General features: G+C 40.5%; 1 protein-coding gene across 14 annotated transcripts in view; it reads left to right on the forward strand.

Moving 5' to 3' along the window:
* nfia (nuclear factor I/A) overlaps nucleotides 1–22500 on the forward strand; it is a 194806-nt gene that overhangs the window by 141983 nt on the left and 30323 nt on the right. For 13 of the 14 annotated variants that reach the window (XM_042416788.1, XM_042416800.1, XM_042416786.1 and 10 more), the window contains 3 exons: nucleotides 4677–4742; nucleotides 9492–9566; nucleotides 21973–22090. In XM_042416788.1, the coding sequence (XP_042272722.1) occupies nucleotides 4677–4742; nucleotides 9492–9566; nucleotides 21973–22090 (259 nt within the window). The remainder of the gene's footprint in view (nucleotides 1–4676; nucleotides 4743–9491; nucleotides 9567–21972; nucleotides 22091–22500) is intronic. The other variant, XM_042416787.1, reaches the window with a different exon arrangement.

The following is a 22500-nucleotide window of genomic DNA, read 5'->3' on the forward strand; positions in this document are numbered from 1 at the left end:
GCAGCGTGAGCGTTGCAGCTAGGAGGAGCTGCAGCGTGAGCGTTGCAGCTAAGAGGAGCTGCAGCGTGAGCGTTGCAGCTAGGAGGAGCTGCAGCGTGAGCGTTGCAGCTAAGAGGAGCTGCAGCGTGAGCGTTGCAGCTAGGAGGAGCTGCAGCGTGAGCGTTGCAGCTAAGAGGAGCTGCAGCGTGAGCGTTGCAGCTAGGAGGAGCTGCAGTGTGAAAGAACAAGAGGAAACTGAGCAGCTGAAGTCAGGAATCCTCCGTCCTTCCACCACAGCAGCAGCAAACGTTCCTCCACAGACGCCATGTTTGTTTACTGCTGTAGTCATAGAAACGCTCCTATTGGCTGTAACCAGCCTGTATCAGCTCTCTATCACATGTTGAGTGTGGATGTTTGTGGCTTTAATGAAAGCAGTTTGTTTGTTTTCACATTCTGTTCTCACCTTAAATCTCAGTTTAACACCTGGACGTATAGATGCAGGATTTGTGACATCACAGCTAGTTCGGAGCCAATCATCTTCCAGTATGCAGCTGACATGAGTTTGATGTGGAGACTTGAAGCCTCCAGAGCAAAAACTTTATAAATCAGCAGTACTGACATATTTAGAGATTCTGGGTTATTAAAGGAGGAGATGTTGTATTTTTATCTGCATAATAAGGAGTCTGGAGGAGATCTATAAAGAGGAAGAACGAGAAACTAGTAGAAGGATAAATGAAGAAGAAACTAATGGAAAATGAAGGTAAAGGTAGAGAGAGAGAGTGAATTGATGGAGCAGAGACCATTCCCCTCTCTCTCTCTCTGTTTTCTGCCTTTCTGGGAATCATCCAGCAGCTCGCCCCTCCTCTCCCTCCTCTCCCTCCTCTTCCTCCCTCCTCTCCCTCCTCTCCCTCCTCTTCCTCCCTCCTCTTCCTCCCTCCTCTCCCTCCTCCCCCCTCCTCTTCCTCCCTCCTCTTCCTCCCTCCTCTCCCTCCTCCCCCTCCTCTTCCTCCCTCCTCTTCCTCCCTCCTCTCCCTCCTCTCCCTCCTCTTCCTAGAAAAGCGTCAGTTCATGTCAGAGAGAGAGAGAGAGAGAGAGGGCCGGGCGAGCGACCTCCAGGGCCACAGAGTTTGACTTTCCCACAGAGAGAGAGAGAGACCTCTGCCCTCTCTCTCTCTCTCTCTCTCTTCTTCTTCTTCTCTCATCGTTTCCTTCTTTCTAAGTACTCTAATGTGTGTGTGTGTGTGTGTGTGTGTGTGTGTGTGTGTGTGTGTGTGTGTGTGTGTGTGTGTGTGCTTTACCAGTCACATGAGAGATGACAGCAGAAGAAGAACAAGAGTTGAAAGATTGCAGAAACAGAAGAGTTTAAACAAGTTAATGACACATTTCAGAATACACTTCCTTCTTTCTTTCTTTCTTTCTCTCTTTCTCTCTTTCTTTCTTTCTTTCTTTCTCCTACTGATGTTCATTTATTTGTTTTGAAGCGTTCTGAATGAGACACAATCAGAGAGGAAGAGTAAAGCATGTTTCACGATGTGTTTGTTTGTGAATAGTGCTTTTATTTTGACACCTGTGATGGCAACAGAGAGGAAGAGGAGAAGAAGAAGTTGAGGTTTGTTGTCAGTTTGTTTCTCCTGCGACGGACAGAGGGCTTTTATTTTGCCCCCCCCCCCCCCCCCTCCTCCTCCTCCTCCTCGTCCTCCTCCTCCTCCTCCTCCTCCGTGGTGGGGGGTGGATGCAGACGGTCCGGTCTGCTCCCACGCCTCATTAGCATATTTAATTAACCTGGATGGGGGGGGTTGACGGCTGAATGAGGGGGTAGGGAGGGAAGGGGGGGGGGGCAGTGTGTGAAAGTGCCCTCCAACACACACCCATCAGCAGCACCCTTCCCCCCCCCCCGCCACCCACCACCCCAACTTCCCCCTCCCTCCCCCCGGTTGCCGTGGTTTCAGCCTGATGCTCTTTGTTTTAAGCTGCTGAAGCAAACAGACACAGTGAACAGCATCAGCATGCAAAACAAGGCTGAGAAACGCTGCACGGGGGGGGGGGGGGGGGTTCAAGTTTTGGAAATTTAATTGAACAAGTGAACAACATGTTCACAGAGTTTAATATCTACTGATCACCTCGTTATTAATGATCTTCATTTATTGTGTGAACATGAAGTCAAACTGTTGATTTATTGATAAAAATGTTACAAATTGAAGATTTAAGGAAGCAAATATACAAAAACACCTTAAAAGTCTTCAAAGTCTTGACAGGAAATGATCCAGATTCTCTTAATTACTTAATTAATTCAGCTTCAGTTCATTTGCTTCATTGTGCTCGTTAATAATATTTATAATATTAACTCTCCGTTCTCATATTAACCTTATTTATATACAGTGATGGAAGAATGAAAGAAGCAAAAGCAAAAGTGTAAAATGACTCCATCACAGGTTAAATTAGTAGTATTAGTAGTACTATTAAAAGTAAAAGTACTGCAGATATATTCATCCGTTCTGCCACAATGTTTGATTCATTTTTCAGACTTTTCTCTCATCTTTTGTATCTTATAAGCTTATCAAATATTATTTCATGTAAAATTTTAATCTGAAAAGTAACTAAAGCTGTCAAATAAATGTATAAAGTATAAAGTAGCATGGAAATACATGGAAATACTCAAGTAAAGTACAAGTACCTCAAACTTGTACTTTAATACAGTACTTAGTTACATTCAGCCACTGTTCCACCAGAGGAGATCAAAGTTCTGAGAAACACTTTAAATTCAAGACTAAAATATAAAAAAGAGACTCAGAACAAATATTTACTAGCAAATACGTCAAATAACATTATAAACAGCTTTTATGACTTTTGTGCTGTAAATAATAGTAAATAATGTGATCAGACCTTTGCCACTCTTTCTTAAATGTAATTGAAATTGAATTTATTATAAATGTGTTCCTCTTTTAGCCTGACTGACCTTGTGTCTGTGCAAACTGCAACCTAAACTGTAAAAACTGATCTGATCTTTGCAGAAACTGACACCTCGTCACTTCTTGCAGCGTTGAAACCTTTTCTCCTCGCTTGTTATTCTGACACACTAACTAGTTTTCCAGCCTGCAGTAGCTCTTTTTTTGAAGTTATATGAGTGAAATATTCAGACTAAAGACTTGAGACCGATGTTTCCCAGGATTCAGCCTGTTATGTTTGGTATCTTTGGAAACTTTCACATCTTCTCTATAATATAAAATAAACAACATAAACACGCAGCTTCTCTTCTGTTTCCTCTCTGTCTTCACTCGCCGTTTCATAGATACATTTTAATCATAATTAAAAAGTTTAATCTCATTGGTCGTCCTAATAAAACCCAACCTGACTCGACTCCCATTCGTCTCAGTCCAGCCCTGAGTCATGGCCCCGGCGGCCAGCTCCAAGGGGGGATGATGGGTAATATTTCTTCCACTCCCCGACTATTTTATCTGCAGAGCGGCCGATCGATGCTCCTAAAGCCGCTAAATCATTTGCAGGAGTGAAGCTGCATCAGAGCAGAGTGCATGCTGGGAAAAAACAGAGGCAGGCAGAAAGAGAGAGAGAGAGAGAGAGAGAGAAAGCTGCAGCGAGTTTTCTCCGTTAGAGGACGTCACATGTTTCCCATAATCCTCTGAGCTGACAGAGCGGTTCAACAAACTCTCTTAACGAGACTCGCTGTCTGATGAACGTCACCTGTTTCACCAGCAGCTAAAACGTCCACATGAGGCCACCTGGACGAGTTTCATTCACAAAAAATGTTCCCAAAGAAGAAGAAGAATGAGAGGTTGCTGCTGTCAGAAAGCAGCAGACACGTTGATCAGTGTCAGTCGACGTATCAGAGCAGCTGCACTGTGACACAAATAAAGAGGAAACGCTTTGACATGAAGTTAGACGCTAAAAAAACATCTTTATAAAGTGAAACTCTCTGTGACGAACATGAATTCAGGACTCTCGCTGACTCTGTGAAACTGATACTTTTCTTTCCTGCTACTGAGCGCGTGCAGATGTGTGAATGAACAGTCATCTGTCTGCTGCAGCAGGTAGCGTCTGCCAGTCAGTCTGCTGCTCTGTGTGTGTGTGTGTGTGTGTGTGTGACACCAGGTGAAACCCAAGTCTTGTGGTATTGAGATCAATACAGGCGTCCCTTCTACACACAGACACACACAGTGTAGTAGTAGTAGTAGTAGTGTGTTATTGAGCTTCTCACTGCAGTTCTTCTTCACTGGAAAATCCCAGAAATATCAATGAAATATACATTTATTTTTATTTTTAAAATGTTTGAACCTTGTTCTGTGGCTCATCCGGTATGTTTACAGCAACTCTTTTTGTAGAGTTTGCAGTAAGAAAAGTGAAAACGAGCTTTAAGAAAACAGCACTAGAGAAAGAAAATGAGTGAAAAGTAATTGTGAAAGTGTCAATATGCAACCATAAGTTTGTTCAAACCCACTTTTATAAAAATATAATATAGAAACTTGACATTAATTCATTTTATTTTCTGTGGTGTTAAAAACTCCCAGCTGTCAGTGAACTAACCGTCCAGTCAGGCGAGATTTACTGTGTTATTAAGTATATTTACTGTGTTATTAAGTATATTTACCGTGTTATTAAGTATATTTACCGTGTTATTAAGTATATTTGTTGTTGTTTTTGTCGGACTTTATCTCATGTGTGTTTATCTGTTTTCCCACCAGAAGGCGGCCAATCAGAAAGCCCCAACCAGGCCAGCGAATCAGACATCAAGGAGCAGCCGGAGAACGGTAAGACCTCGTTAAGACATGATCACCCACTGCTGTCAATCAATATCTATACATGTTGTACTGCATAGAAACACACACACACACACACAGAGGGTGACCTGTGTTTGACCCTCAGACAGAGAGAGTCACACACACACACACACACACACATTCCACATTGGAGGTTGTTTGTCTGGATCAGGAAAGTGTGTGTGACAGATTTTTAAGTGTGTGTGTGTTGATGGACGTCAGAGTGCAGAGCGGTGTGAGAGAGGATATCCTCTGGTTTTATCTGTGTGTGTGTGTGTGTGTGTGTGTGTGTGTGTGTGTGTGTGCGTGTGTGCGTGTGTGCGTGTGTGTGTGTGTGTGTGTGTTAGACCTTGACCCTGGGTTCAGCTACGTGCCGGTTGACAGACAGACACACACACACACACACACACACACACACACACACACACACAGAAATACTCCCAGCTGGTTGTGATTATCCTTGTTGGGAAACAGAAGCTTCCACTTCTGTTCTTACTTCCTTATGAATACTACTGCTAGTACTACTGTAACTACTACTGTTACTACTGCTAGTACTACTGTAACTACTACTGTTACTACTGCTAGTACTACTGTAACTACTACTGTTACTACTGCTAGCACTACTGTAACTACTACTGTTACTACTGCTAGTACTCCTGTAACCACTACTGTTACTACTGCTAGCACTACTGTAACTACTACTGTTACTACTGCTAGCACTACTGTAACTACTACTGTTACTACTGCTAGTACTACTGTAACTACTACTGTTACCACTGCTAGTACTACTGTAACCACTACTGTTACTACTGCTAGCACTACTGTAACTACTACTGTTACTACTGCTAGTACTACTGTAACTACTACTGTTACCACTGCTAGTACTACTGTAACTACTACTGTTACTACTGCTAGTACTACTGTAACTACTACTGTTACTACTGCTAGTACTACTTTAACTACTACTGTTACTACTGCTAGCACTACTGTAACTACTACTGTTACTACTGCTAGTACTACTTTAACTACTATTGTTACTACTGCTAGTACTACTGTAACTACTACTGTTACTACTGCTAGCACTACTGTAACTACTACTGTTACTACTGCTAGTACTACTTTAACTACTACTGTTACTACTGCTAGCACTACTGTAACTACTACTGTTACTACTGCTAGTACTACTTTAACTACTACTGTTACTACTGCTAGCACTACTGTAACTACTACTGTTACTACTGCTAGTACTACTTTAACTACTACTGTTACTACTGCTAGTACTACTGTAACTTCTACTGTTCCCACTGCTAGTACTACTGTAACTACTACTGTTCCTACTGCTAGTACTACTGTAACTACTACTGTTACTACTGCTTGTACTACTGTAACTACTACTGTTACTACTGCTAGTACTACTGTAACTACTACTGTTCCTACTGCTAGTACTACTGTAACTACTACTGTTACTACTGCTAGTACTACTGTAACTACTACTGTTCCTACTGCTAGTACTACTGTAACTACTACTGTTACTACTGCTAGTACTACTGTAACTACTACTGTTCCTACTGCTAGCACTACTGTAACTACTACTGTTCCTACTGCTAGTACTACTGTAACTACTGCTGGTCCTACCGCTAGTACTACTATTGCTACTGGTACTGACACCACCACTGTTACTACTGGTATTGCTGCTACTCACAACAGCTACTAACATTACTACTACTACTACTACTACTAATACTGACAGTAGTGGAAGAAGTATTCAGATACTTTACTGCAGTAAAAGTACCATTACAGCAATGTAAAAGTACTCCATTACAAGTAAAAGTCCTGCATGAAAAATCCTACTACAGTAAAAGTACATAAGTATTATGAGCTTGATGTAGTTAAAGTATTGCAGTAAAAGTACATAAGTATTATGAGCTTTATGTAGTTAAAGTATTGCAGTAAAAGTAGTGGTTTGGTCCCTCTGACTGATATATTATTATATATGACATCATTAGTCAAGTCAAGTCAGTTTTATTTATATAGCACCAAATCATAACAGAAGTTATGTCAGGGCACTTTTCACATAGAGCAGGTCTAGACGTTCTCTTTAATTTACAGAGACCCAACATTCCTCCATCAGCAGCAACAAAAAAACTCTCCTTTAACAGGAAGAAACCTCAAGCAGAACCGGACTCTACCTCTACTGGTTGGGTTGAGAGAGAAACAGAGAAGTGGGGGGATGAGAGCACAGTGCAAGTTCCACATACAGATATATAGTAATAATAATAATTGTAGCAGTGGTTGTTGAGCAGGATGATGGGGAATGGATTTAGAGGGAAAAATCACTGTTTGGTGGAGCTGTTAACAACTCATAGACATGTGAAATGTGACCCCGACTACACACTGCTTTTTGGGTTGAAACCACTGGTTTCATCTTTAACAATGTGTTGTATTTTAAAAGCTTGTTATATTATCCATTGTGTCAAATCTTCATCTGAAAAGTAACTAAAGCTGTCAAATAAATGTAGTGGAGTAGAAAGTACAATATTTCCCTCTGAAATGTAGAAAGTAGCATCACATGGAAATACTCAAGTAAAGTACAAGTACCTCAAAATTGTACTAAAATACAGTACTTGAGAAAATGTACTTTGTTCCTTTCCACCTCTGAATATTGATACTACTTCTACTGATATTACTACTACTAAAGATACTGTTGCAATTATTGCTGATACTAAAACTTTAGTTCAACTGTTACTAATACAACTACTACCACTACTACTACTACTACTACTACTGTCACCTCTGATAGTACTACTCTCAATGCGACTGCTAATAAAACTACTACTGATACTACTGATGATACAGTTACTACTGTCATCACTATGGATACCACAGGTACTGCTACTCCTTATGCTACTAACATACTATCATTAGCACTACAACTATTGCTGCTACTAAAAGTACTACTGTTGCTACTGGTGCTGTTGTTGATACTTTTACTACTACCACTATTTGCATCACTATGGATACCACAGATACTACCAAAAGTCTCCCACTACTACTACAAGTATGGCTGCTACTACATTTATTACTATTATTAATGCAACTGCAAAACTACTCTTGTTACTACTGGTACTATTACTACTACTACTACTACTAGTGTTACTGCTGCCATTACTATGGATACTACTACTATTACTATTGCTACTGAAAGACAACCACTACTAAAACTACTACTATTACTGTTTTACTTTTATTCTTACTGCCACTGCTACTAAAACGACTAGTGTTACTTCTGGTACTATTGCTAATACTGTTAATACTGCTACTACTACTGCCACTGCCATAAATACTATAGCTCCTACTACTACTCATACTACTATTACTTTTTTGCTGCTACTACTGCTACTACTACTACTCCTCTTGCTATACTATGGACCCTACAGATACTACTACCACTAATGCCACTGAAACCACCTCTACTACTACAACTACTGCTGCTTCTACTGTTATTACTACTGTTACTACTTCTGCTACTGAAACTACTACTGTTAATACTGATACTACTGCTGCCGATACTGATACTACTACTCTGGTACTACTGCTGATACTTTTACTACTGCTACCACTACTGATTACCTCTTACCTCTGTCAAAGGGAGTTCCACAAGGCTCAATATTGGGTCCTATCTTGTTCACAGTTTATATTAATAATATTACACCCTTTATAATAAATTGTTATGTGCATCTATATGCAGATGATACACTCGTGTATTGCTTTGCTGATACTGCGCACTCAACGACGGAAATCCTACAACAAGCCTTTGACAATTATCAAGATGCACTTTTTAATTTGATACTAGCTCTGAATTCAAACAAGACCAAATATATTATTATTATTCTCTAGAGCCAGAGATATTATGGACAGTAGTTTGCATATTACCACCCTGAATGGACTTTGGAGTATAAATATGTTGATATCTGGTTGAATCAAAAAGTTACTTTTAAATGTCACATTGACACTCTTGTTGGCAAGCTGTGACAAAAAATTGGATATTTGCATGGAAACAAAGCTAATCTTTGTCTTTGTCTGTTTGGATTCTAGTGATATTAGAGATATTATATCTATGCGTCTTATCTGCCTCAACTCTTAAACCTCAGTTTATCACTCTGCCCTAAGATTTATTACTGGTGACAGTTATTCTACACATCATTGCCTCTTGTATGAAAAGGTTGGGTGGACATCTCTAACAGTAAGACGTGACAGGCATTGGTTCCTGTTTATTTATAAACCTTAATGGTTACTTGCCATCATATATCTCTTCACCTTATTGAACTGGTCCTATAGTCAATAATCAGCTCGTTGAAGTGATGCGTTCAAACACTGAATTTGGGAAAACAGCTTATAGTTTCTGTGCTGCACACATCTGAACACTTGGCAACATACACTGAAACTTGTACCTATAGGTCAAATTAAAATTATGATTACAAACTACTCCGCTCTTGAATGTCACTGTTTTTAATCTGTTATTATTTGTTTGTTTGCTTTCTTGTTGGTTGTTTTTTTGTTGTCTAACTAGTCTAGTACTACTGCTGATACTTTTACTCCTATTACTACTACTGCTGCTACCACTCTTATTACTATTAAAACTTCTACAATTACCCATTGGAGTCTAGTGTTTCACTGTGTTTTCTTAATTTTACAATCAATAATCAATACGATCATTATGTCTCTCTCTCTCTGCCTCAGGTCATCTGGGTTTTCAGGACAGTTTCGTGACGCCCGGAGTTTTCACGGTGGCCGAACTCGTACGAGTCTCACAGAGTAAGTTCATCTCTTTCTCTCTCTCTCTCTCAGCAGTGATTGAAGTGGAGATCTGTCATTGATAGGAGATCTAATGTAATTCCTCCAGACCAAACCAGAAGCTGCTTCACTTAATGATCACACACACACACACACACACACACACACAGACCCATGAACAATACTTCCTTGAAAAAGAGTTCAGCTCATTCAGAGTCATTTATATAATATCTGTATTTCTTTGGTTGGATTTGTTTAAAGTAAATATATCTTAACCACAACTGTCAATGTGAAAGTGCTTAAAACACAACGTCCATTTTCAGCATGAAAGCGCTACAAATCTAAAAATTCTACAAGTTGTAAAACACATAAAAGAGTGAAAACACACAAACACAAACGCTCCGCCACTCCCCACATGAAGAAGAATCACATAAACCTTCATTGACTTTAAAACTACTTTAAAATGTATATATATTTTAAATTGAGCAAGGTAAATATTATATAGTTAGTGAGTAAAATGTATAATCTGCAATGAAAATGTAGATTAAAAATATTCTATGTTGTTTAAAGTTACTAATGGTTGCAAGAATCTTTGCCCATTGACTGTCGTTATAAGTTCTACATGCACAGTTTGCTCCTCTTCAGTACCAGAGATAAAAGCTTGTTGGGGCCCAAACAGCGTTTTTCTGAATGCAGCTGATTTACACACCAACAGGTGGCAGCAGAGAGCGAGCGGCTCCTCAGATATCCAAGTACAGCTGTGATAAAACGCACCAGAATGAGTTGTTGAGTAGAGTTTGAGGCCTTGACAACAGATGGGAGAGTTAAATTTAGCAAAACGGAGAAAGAAAATTCATTTAAGTTGCTAAAAATGACGCTTTTAGAGAGAAGAACATGGTAATATAACAGCAATCCAAAGACAGAGGAAGACAATACACTCGGCTGTTTTCATGGAGCTGGTTTAGTATGAACGTTGGTGAACTGCATGTAGTGATAAGGTGCTTTATTTTACTATATAGACCCAACATGGATTCAGACAGGTTTGACTGATTTAAAACACTTTTAAACTAAGATTGGAATGCAGTGTGACTCACCATGTTTGACTTGATGAAGGCTGATGAAGGAGAGGAATCCATGAGCTTAATGACGAGGCAGGAAACACAAATACAAATGAAGGCCTTTACATTTATTTGAATACACTAATATGATACTTTAGTATGTGTTTGCTTGACTTTTGGTGTATGTATATTTTGGATATATATAAATATATATATTATAGGACATGAACATGTAATATCATTTTAACGTTGTCAAGATGGAGCAAATTTTCAAGCTGATTTTGACACCTCATACTGACAATGTTTATTTCATAAACTGATCATATGTTTCATTTATAAAATATTGATCTAAAAAGTAGCACAAACAACAGATGTGAAATAAATGTAGTGGAGTAGAAAGTACTTCATTATGTTCCACTACTGTACTCTCATGGAAATATTACTTTAGTTGTTAATTTGGTCGTTTGAATTGATAGAAAAACCAACAACTTTTGTGTATTTGTGACAGTTTTCTTCCATTTCTACAACAATAAAACGATATTATTTCTTTATTGTTTCACATCATCTGTCAGCTGTTGCATCATCAGCTGCAACCAATCAGCCGCTTCTCTCTCTGAACTCATTAAAGGAGGAAATATTACAGATGGGGAGGAGCGATGAGGAGACTGCAGGGTAGGGGAGAGAGAGAGAGAGAGAGAGGGAGAGAGGGAGAGAGATGAGATGGACGGGCGATAGACAGAAAGGACAGGAGAGAGAGAGAATGAACGAGAGAACGAGGGACGAACGTGACCTTTAAAAAGTGCCGACATGCAGGAGAGAGAGAGAGAGAGAGAGAGTGACAGAGAGCGCAGTGGGATCTATATGAGTCTGTCGATCGCCCACCGCTAACAATAGGCGATGTAAAGTGCCTGTCAGCACACACAGAGACCCCTGATCAAAGAGCCATCGATCACACACACACACACACACATACACACACACACACACTTATCCCTGCTTGATCAAATGCACGCCACTGCGCATGCAAACGCTATCTCACATAGTCACTTAATCACACACACACACACACACACACACACACACACACACACACACACACACTGCATCCTGCCATAAGCTGTGTGTGTGTGTGTGTGTGTGTGTGTGTGTGTGTGTGTGTGTGTGTGTGTGTGTGTGTGTGTGGAGGGCGCCAGGCAGACCTAGACAGGGCAGTGAGTACACACACACACACACACACACACACACACACACACACACACACACACACACACACACAGAGGACTGAAGGCGTCTGATTGTAACTAATTGTAGAGTTTTTTTGTTTTGTTTTGTATAAAATCATCTACCACCGTTTATATAATCTTACATCATGATATTGATACAGTTTATCTTATAATATGAATATCAATGAAGAACTTGTTAAAGGTCCAGTGTTTAGGATTTAGTGGCATCTAGCGGTGAGGTTGCAGATTACAACCAACTAAATACCGCTGAAGGTCCTCTCCAGTGTTTGGTTTGTCCATTCTGGGCTACCGTAGAAACATGGCGGGTTCTGCTCCCTCTGTAGATATAAAGGCTCATTCTAAGCTAACGAAAACACAAGGCTTCTTATTTTCAGGTGATTATACACTAATTAAAACATACTTATGAATATTTGATTCCGTTTCTGCCAGTTGATCCCAGTAAATCTGACACACTGGTTCTTTAAAGGATAAAATGACCAGACAAAGATTTTCAGGTTCAGTTACTTTTTGTTTTAGTCTTGAATTTAGCAGCTTGTTTTATATATAACTGTTATAAACTGTAGATGTACAGGATGTTTCTGTGTATAATAGTGACTTATAAATTTCCATTTCTGTAACGTGTTTAATGTGAGGAGTAAAGAAGAAGAAATCTTACTGTGACAGTAAAATATTAGACTGTATACTGCAACACACACACACACACACACACACACACACACACACTGTATAGGTACAGTATGTATTCATATACTCACACACACACACACACACACACACACACAGGCAGACACAAATGTATTCACTGATGCACACACCCTTTCTGCATCCTCTGTGTGTGTGTGTGTGTGTGTGTGTGTGTGTGTGTGTGTATTGTGTTGGTCAGCAGATTTGCAGCGATGCGGCTCTGGAAGAATCACTTATAGATTAGAGTCCAGTGTGTGTGTGTGTGTGTGTGTGTGTGTGTGTGTGTGACCTACTAGCCATTCCAGGTTGTAAGTTAAAAGCTAATGTACCTGAATGGTGTGTGTGTGTGTGTGTGTGTGTGTGTGTGTGAGTACATGTATGTAAGGAAACAATCCTAAAAGCTGAAAGTGCTGAGAGGAAACCAGATTTATTTATTAATTAATGATAAATGAAGACAGTGAAGAATGTGTCTGCAAACACACTCGGACACTCACGCGGCCAATAAAACGAACTGTTTATTTATTAAGCAACAATTCAACATCTAACAAATAAATCTGCGTCGATCAGGTCGGTTTCTGACTAGCTGACATCACTTCCTGTCTGGCCTGTCCGTTCACCAGCTGTCACTCAGCTTTTCTTCCATCTGTCATCATGAAAACATAAAGAGAGTTCCTGGAGTTTACTCTCCATATTCTAAGACGAACCGGCTCCACTACAGCAGTTAAATATTCTATAACGATTCAAACCAACAATATATTTGTCAAATTGATTCCATTAAAAGTCTGCTGAATCAGCTGTTAGCGCGGCTCTACAGACAACTATCACTGGATTACTTTGATATTGAAGAAAACTTATAAATGTGATGATTCTCAGGCAGGTTCTGCAGTTATATGAAGCATCTTTTCACTATGATTTCACTATGCAGATTTATGGAGGTTTATTCAGAGATGATGATGTCCTCAGGAGGTGTGATTCACACCGAATCTAAAAATATGTGTCTGTGTGTTCAGATTTGACTCAAAAGAATGAGAACAAGGTTTGATGTGAATTGCATCAAACTTGATTTATCAGAAAACTAAGTTGAAAGTCTGGTTACAAGATCCAGGAGACTCCAGTGAGTCTTAAACCAGCAGTCAGTCATCAAATGAACATTAAAGCTGCAATGATTCCTCCTGTTCATACTGACCATTAGAAGATCCCTTCATAATGACCTTACAATGGAAGTGATGGAGGACAAAATCCACAGTCCTCCTTCTGTGCAAAAAAATGTATTTAAAGTTTATCTGAAGCTAATATGAAGCTTCAGCGTCCAAATGAGTCAAATCAAGTAGATATCTTTCAACGTTACAGTCTTTTTAGTGCCAAAGTTCCTCTTTTTGTTACTATACTTCCACCTGCAGCTCAACAGGGAAACACTGTCCGAGGAAACACAAAGACTGTAAATGTGTCAGATATCCACTTGATATGACTGCACTGGATAATGTCTACGATGGAGCACTGAGGCTCTTTGTATGCTCGGGTTGGATGGTCTGCCTCGTCCACCCGTAGACGTAACCATTAGCATATTCTTATTTCTAAGGACGTTCTGGGTTTACAGATGTCCATCATATGGGAAGTTACTGTCTTTGCTCCCAGGTCTTATTCCTACCATCTGTCCCTTAAAGCCTTTACTGAACTGGGAAAAAGTGCATTTAAGTACGCTGCTCCTGCTGCTTGGAATCAGTTGCAAAACTACCTAAATGTGAAGGAGCTGGTCTCACTGGATGCATTTACAGTCATCTGGCTGGAGGTGTTTTGACTCGTATTGCCCGTTTGTTCCCTGATGTTCATGACTTGCAACAAATACTGATGAATATTTTTTTAGTATTTTATGATTCTGTAATTTATTCTTTATTTTCATAGTATTGTTTTATGTTTGTTTTATGTTTTTTTATGTCTGCGACCCCGTTAATCGTTGCTGTCGGCTGTCTCGGCCAGGACGCTCTTGTAAAAGAGATTTTTAATCTCAGTGAGACTTTTCCTGCTTAAATAAACGTTAAATAAATAAATTAAATTAAAGCTTCACACATCAACTTTTAAATGACTGTGTGGACACACTGTGGATTTTTATCCTCCATCACTTCCATTGAAAGCACATTTGAAGGATCTTTAATATCCAGTATGATTACAGACACCTGACTGCTGCTTTAAGAAAACTGTCCTTTAAATATACCTAATTAATATTTATGTATGTGTGTGTGTGTGTGTGTGTGTGTGTGTGTGTGTGACATGTTCTGCAGCAACTACACCTGTACTACACATGTTGGTGTTTGTGTGTTTGCGAGAGAGAGAGAGAGAGAGAGAGTGATCTTATTTAATAGAGTGAACGGACACACAGAAACAGAAACACACACACACATGTGCAGGGGTCTGCAGGGGTGACTGAAGCCTATAGCTTACCAGAAGATGAGAAGTGGTCGAGGGTGGAGGGTGGGTGGTGGGAGGGGAGGTGGGGGGGAGGTGGGGGGGGGGGGTGTATTGAACAGATCACACACACACACACGCACATACAGCGGGTGACCTTGGTGTTGTGCAGCCATTACACAATTCACTGGCAGGCCAATCGAATCTCTCTCTGTCGATCAATATCCTATTAAAGCAGCACACAAAGAGAGAGAGCGGGCGAGAGAGAGGGTGAGGGAGAGAGGGAGTATAGGTTAGTGTAGCAGGCTTGTATTAAATGTAATTGGTCAGTTCAGTATATTTCTGCAGACTGGATTCTGACTTCTCCTCCTCAATCATCCCTCTCTCTCTCTCTCTCTCTCTCTCTCTCTCCTATCCGTCAGTAAACTTTCTCTTCCTCTCTCGCTCCGTCTCTTCCTGCCGTTCCTTCTCTCACTATTTCTTTTGTTGTGCTGATTCTTTCCAAACCTTCGTACGACGCTGGCACACCGTGTTTATTGATAAGATTTATGAGTGTGAACACAGTTCCAATGTGAGAGATGCTGGACGAAACCCGCCGTCGTCTTTGTTCTGCTGAAGTTCAGCTGAAGATGATGTGAGGCGTCAGCAGGGACACGTTACTACTGTTGAGATGAAGTTCAGTCTGGAGATAAAATCCTTCAGTGTGAAGTTGTAAACGTCTTTGTTTTCATTTAGATTCTTTTAAAGATGTTTGATATTTATGACCATTGGTGCAAGAACGACTCACATCCTTTACTGAAGTGAAAGTAGCAAAACCAAACTGGAAAAATACTTTAAAATACTACTTAAAGAGGACATATTAGGCTTTTTTGGGGGATTTTTCTGTTGTTTTTATATTGTTCTGATGTTAAACATGGTCAAAACTCCAAAACCTGAGGTGAACGTATGTAGAAATGCTGCCTTCAAGACAAAAGTCAGGGCTTCAACCTGCCCTGAAGACTTTGTTTGCAAAGTTACCTCCACTTCCTCCTCGTGATGACGACGTCAGATTATTCACATACGCACAAAAACCTGCGTCCGTTCTGTGATCTTTGTTGCTGAGGTTGTTTCACATCGTCTGATTCAGCTCCAACATGTACGGATGGATTTAAGAAGTTGACATTTGGAGTAAAGAAGGAGAAGAAGAAGTGAAATCCTGCTACTATAGTTTGTTTACGTAGCCTCCGGAGCCGGAGGAAGCTTCCTGAAGCTGACCAATCAGAACAGAGTGGGCTCATCAGGAGGCGGGGCCTTAAAGAGACAGGAGCTAAAACGGCCTGTTTCAGACAGAGGCTGAACTGAGGGGCTGCATAAAGGACCAGTAGAAGATAAATAAGGAGTTTTTAACTGGAAATCATGCAAAGATATTCCAGTAGAGCCCCAGAATATAAATATAGAGCTGGAAATGTGCAGAACATGAGTCCTTTAAGTAAAGATGTTGTGTAGTAGAAAATCGTCCCTCTGACTGATATATTATTATATATGACATCATTAGATTATTAATAGTGAAGCATCAGTGTTAGAGCAGCATGTTACTGTTGTAGCTGCTGGAGGTGGAGCTAGTTTACACTACTTTATATACAGTTAGCTAGTTTAGTCCAGTGGTTCCCAACCTAGGGGTCGGGCCCCTCCAAAGGGTCAGCAGATAAATCTGAGGGGTGGTGAGATGATTAATGGGAGAGGAAAGAAGAAAAAACAAAGTTCTGATACACAAATCTGTTTTCAGTTTTTGGACTTTTTCTCTTTTTAAATGAGGAACATGTAATGTGTAAATGCTGAAATATTTTCAAGTAACTTGCCAACTCTGGCACTACTTCACACAGTAGTTCTTTGTGACTGTCAAGACCAATAAAGAAACAATCTGTGCAAGTTGGTAGAAACAGTCATTATGTGAGCTGGTCTTCTGGTCAGTCTCTAGTGTTACACAAACCAAGTTGTGAGTTTTTATTGCCAAAGTTTCAGTTCTGTTAGTGTGAAATTTCCTCTTTGTGTTTGCTTGCTGAGCCACGGCGGAGGGATACGTCCCGGTAGTCTGATGTAGGTTTGTTTGACAGGACACCAAACAGCATTGGAGACATACATATAATGTATGTAAGAGATACGTATGTGTGTCACAGACTGAACCGGGAGCTGCAGGTCTCCCCGTTTCTCTCTCAGCCACTTTGATGTTTATAGACACTTGTAACAAGCTCAATCTGCCTCACACACACACACACACACACTCACACTCACACTCACACTCACACACACACTCACACACACACTCACACACACACACACACACACACACACACACACTCACACTCACACTCACACACACACACACACAGACACACACAGTGATGCGTGACTGGAGTGCCAGGGGCACACTTTGGCACCGACACAAGTTTCATGTACACACACACACACACACAGAAACACACACACACTTTTCCTTCCAGTGTGTCAGGAGAGCTGATATTAGACATAAGGATTTGGGGATTAAGTTGATATGATGGCATAACACTCCCACTGCTCTCTCTCTCACACACACACACACATACCGAACACACACATACACGACGAACACACACACACACACACACACACACAAACAGATACGAAGGCAGATGACCCACTTGGCACCTTCTAGTACCTTCATCTGGAGGCATTCCCACCCGACACACACACACACACACTCACACACACACACACACACACACACACACACACACACACACACACACACACACACACAGCGATGCAGGGATGAAAAGATGAATAAAGCTGGAGGCCTGCATGGTTCAAACTCATCCATCCCTCCTTCCTCCTGCCCTCTGTCGCCCCTGGCAACACACACAAACACCTGGTTATGTGCCAACACCATATGGGCACCGCAGCACAAATGGCACAAAGATGTGTGGCAATTTTAATAATAATCACAATAATAATAATAATAAAAGTTTTACAAACTGCTTCCTCAATAAAACATTAAAATCAAAGTGTGAGAAAGATTATCAAAGTGAATCATTGTTAGAGTTCAAAAATCAATAAATGGGCTGTAAAATAAAAGCATAAGAAAAAGAATCAAGTGATTTAAAGGTGCTAACAATTGTAATCAGAAATATAAATGACCTAAAAACATGAAGACAGTAAAGATGAAATGAAGCTCCAGCTGGTAAACTGCCAAGTTTTTATTAGCAGCAGAACATCAAACATCAACCTCGAGGACTCACATACAGAAGGCAGAAATCTATTCAATAAAAGTACAAGTCAAACAGTTTAAAGTATTGCTAGTGTGGAGTTGTAACAGTAGTGGAGGCAAAGATGTAAAGTTTGTCCTGAGGGTGAAATTAGTTTTAGGTTCCAGACCTCTGAATCACCCACATCTCAGAGTCAATGGGAGCTTTATAGGCAGGATTATAATAATAATAATAATAAACTTTATTTATATAGAATATATACAATGTTACTAAGAGCTTTACAAAAGGAAATCAAACCAAACAAGGTAGATAAAAATAAGGTAAAGAGGAGCAAACAGGAGGATTAAGAGTGTGGACCAAACTTCCTGTGATGGCGCCCTCTAGTGGCTTTAACATCAGACATCGCTGTTCACTCCCTAAACTTAATAAAGTGTTTATTTTAACCAGAGATTAAACAATACATCGCTTCTTTCATTAGTTGATCAACAGAAAAATACTCATCAACTATTTTGATTGATCGTTTCAATCATTTTTCAAGCAAAAGTAGTGAAAAATGTCAAATATTCTCAGGTTCCAGCTTCTCACATGAGATTTCCTGCTTTTTCTTGTCTTATAAAACCGTCAGCTGAATATCTTTGGGGTTTTAGACTTTTGGTTGAACAAAAAAAAGACATTTAAAGACGTCATCTTTGACTCTGGGAGGTTGTGATGTGATTTTTGTCACAATTCTTTGACATTTCATAGACTGAAAGATAAATCAATTCATCTAATCATCATTAATAAACAGATGATGATCCTGCTGATAGACGTATTTTCTGAACTGATGCTACTAAGTGTCGTTTTGCAGTTCGTGGACCAATGATGCTTCAGTGCAACACACACCATCATATAGCGCCGTGTCACCTCGGTCTCACAGGACAGAATTAGTCCAAGTACAGTAGCTGCAATGTTCACATCTAGCTAGCAGATTGTTCCAGGAAATACTTGTGAGGAGATGATGTGACTGTCAGACAGCAGCGGTGTGAGTTACCTTTAAGGTCTAACGGTTAGAGAAGAGAGACAGGCTTGTATCCTGGACCAACAGGATAAATCTCCCTCATTACAACCTCTGAGGTTCTCTGGAGCAAGGCACTAAACTCCAGTGGAGCTGCTCAGTGGGCCACAGGCAATAATAATAATAATAATAATTTATTTATATCGCACCTTTCATACACAGACGGAGAAGAAAGGTCATTAAAATCCCTCCAGGGAGCAAGAATGTAATGTTGAAATAGGATCTTACTTGTAGAAAGTTTGTCCTGATGGTGGCGCTACAGCGAAGGTCAGGAGGTCATCAGATCAATCATCATTAATCATCTTTGGCTCATAAATGTCCAAAAAATAAAATTTCATTTTAATCTGACCAGCAGTTGTTGAGATATCTGGATCTGCATCAACTGACCAAGTGGCAAAAAATCCAGATATAAATGACAAAACACTTTTCATATAAAAGATTTACACTGTGTGTGTGTGTGTGTGTGTGTGTGTGTGTGTGTGTGTGTGTGTGTGTGTGTGTGTGTTAGGCCAGTACTATCTCTGCAGGGCAGAAAGAGAGAGAGAGAGAGAGAGTGATAGATAGATAGAGCGAGCTCACGGTGCTGAGCTCAGCAGAAAACTACCCACCAGGTCCTGTCAGTCCTCCTCCTCCTCCTCCTCCTCCTCCTCCTCCTCCTCCTCCTCCTTTCATCCCATCACGCCATCATGCTCTCTGTCAATAAAGCGATGAAGAGGAGGGATGGAGGGGGGGTTAGTGGGGGTGGAGGGGGGTATGGGGAGGGTATAGGGGGTTGGAGGGGGGGGGGCTGGAGGCATGGGGCTAGACGGATGTCCGGGTTTGAAGCTGATTGCTGCCTTTGTTCAGCAGGATTTTCAAATTGAAGCATTTGACAACAAAGAGCCGACTCTCTCTCTCTCTCTCTCTCTCTCTGTCTCTCTCTCTCTCTCTCTCTCTCTCACTCACTCACTCACTCACTCTTTCGCTCTCTCGCTCTGTAATAGTGAAAGCCCTCACAGGCCTTTGTGGAAGAGCTGCTCTCCCCAGAGAGAGTCAGAGGAAGAGAAAGAGAGATGTGGAGGAGGGTAAATGGCGTGCTTGATGACGGAAGATGGACAGATCAGAGAGGGAGAGGAAGAGAGAGGAAGAGGAGTGCACTTTATTTATAGATGCTAATGATACTGCTCTTATATTATAAAATGTACAGTATATACTTAATATGTTATTACCATTAGAACCTGTGTGCTAATATTTAACTAGAAACAGATTAACACTAACCAGTGATGGAAGAAATACTTTACTGCAGTAAAAATACTCCATTACATGTAAAAGTCCTGCTTGAAAAATCCTACTACAGTAAAAGTACATAAGTATTATGAGCTTGATGTAGTTAAAGTATTGCAGTAAAAGTACAAAAGTATTATGAGCTTGATGTAGTTAAAGTATTGCAGTAAAAGTACATAAGTATTATGAGCTTGATGTAGTTGAAGTATTGCAGTAAAAGTACATAAGTATTATGAGCTTGATGTAGTTAAAGTATTGCAGTAAAAGTACATAAGTATTATGAGCTTGATGTAGTTAAAGTATTGCAGTAAAAGTACATAAGTATTATGAGCTTGATGTAGTTAAAGTATTGCAGTAAAAGTACATAAGTATTATGAGCTTGATGTAGTTAAAGTATTGCAGTAAAAGTACATAAGTATTATGAGCTTGATGTAGTTAAAGTATTGCAGTAAAAGTACATAAGTATTATGAGCTTGATGTAGTTAAAGTATTGCAGTAAAAGTACATAAGTATTATGAGCTTGATGTAGTTAAAGTATTGCAGTAAAAGTACATAAGTATTATGAGCTTGATGTAGTTAAAGTATTGCAGTAAAAGTACATAAGTATTATGAGCTTGATGTAGTTAAAGTATTGCAGTAAAAGTAGTGGTTTGGTCCCTCTGACTGATATATTATTATATATGACATCATTAGATTATTAATAGTGAAGCATCAGTGTTAGAGCAGCATGTTACTGTTGTAGCTGCTGGAGGTGGAGCTAGTTTACACTACTTTATATACAGTTAGCTAGTTTAGTCCAGTGGTTCCCAACCTAGGGGTCGGGCCCCTCCAAAGGGTCAGCAGATAAATCTGAGGGGTGGTGAGATGATTAATGGGAGAGGAAAGAAGAAAAAACAAAGTTCTGATACACAAATCTGTTTTCAGTTTTTGGACTTTTTCTCTAATCTTTGATTTTTGCTGAAATATTGGATCATTTGAACATTTATTGAAATGAAAGCATGTGAGAAGTTTAGAGGGAAAAATCACTATTTGGTGGAGCTGTTAACAACTCATAGACATGTGAAATGTGACCCCGACTACACACTGCTTTTTGGGTTCGGACATGAAGATGAAACACTCAAAAAATGTTTCAACAGGTTCCAAACAATTCTATTATGTCTACGATATGTGAATATGATCAATTATTTTGTCTTATTCTAGTTATGTTGGTGTCACACAATGTATTTATATTGTAGAAATAATTATTTATGCACCGTTAAGCAGAAGTTTGTTATTAAGCTCCAGGAAACACAAATAGTTTCACTCAAGTTGAAATGTTTTCATCTCAGTGATGTTAGAGAGGAGCTGAGCAGCTGCTCCTTCGTTTCAACAGGAGTCCGTTGAGCTGGTTCAGCTCCTGCTCAGGGCGCCTCCTGCAGGAGGAGGCCCCGGTGCAGAACACACCATCACAGGGATCATACATCACGTATAAAAACATGTGTTTGTGTTTGTGTGTGTCAGCGCCCATCGCAGCCGGCACCGGTCCAAACTTCTCACTGGCCGACCTGGACAGCTCCTCCTACTACAGCATGAGTCCAGGAGCCATGAGGAGACCACTCCCCAGCACCTCCTCTTCCAGGTACACACACACACACACACACACACACACAGCACCTCCTCCTCCAGGTACACACACACACACACACACACACACACACACAGCACCTCCTCCTCCAGGTATAGACACACACCCAGCACCTCCTCCTCCAGGTACACACACACACACACACACACAGCACCTCCTCCTCCAGATACACACACACACAGCACCTCCTCCTCCAGGTACACACACACACACCCAGCACCTCCTCCTCCAGGTACACACACACACACCCAGCACCTCCTCCTCCAGGTACACACACACACACACACACACACACAGCACCTCCTCTTCCAGGTATAGACACACACACACACCCAGCACCTCCTCCTCCAGGTATAGACACACACCCAGCACCTCCTCCTCCAGGTATAGACACACACCCAGCA

This window comes from Thunnus maccoyii, chromosome 7 (genome assembly GCF_910596095.1).
Source record: "Thunnus maccoyii chromosome 7, fThuMac1.1, whole genome shotgun sequence".
Classification (NCBI taxonomy): Eukaryota; Metazoa; Chordata; class Actinopteri; order Scombriformes; family Scombridae; genus Thunnus; species Thunnus maccoyii.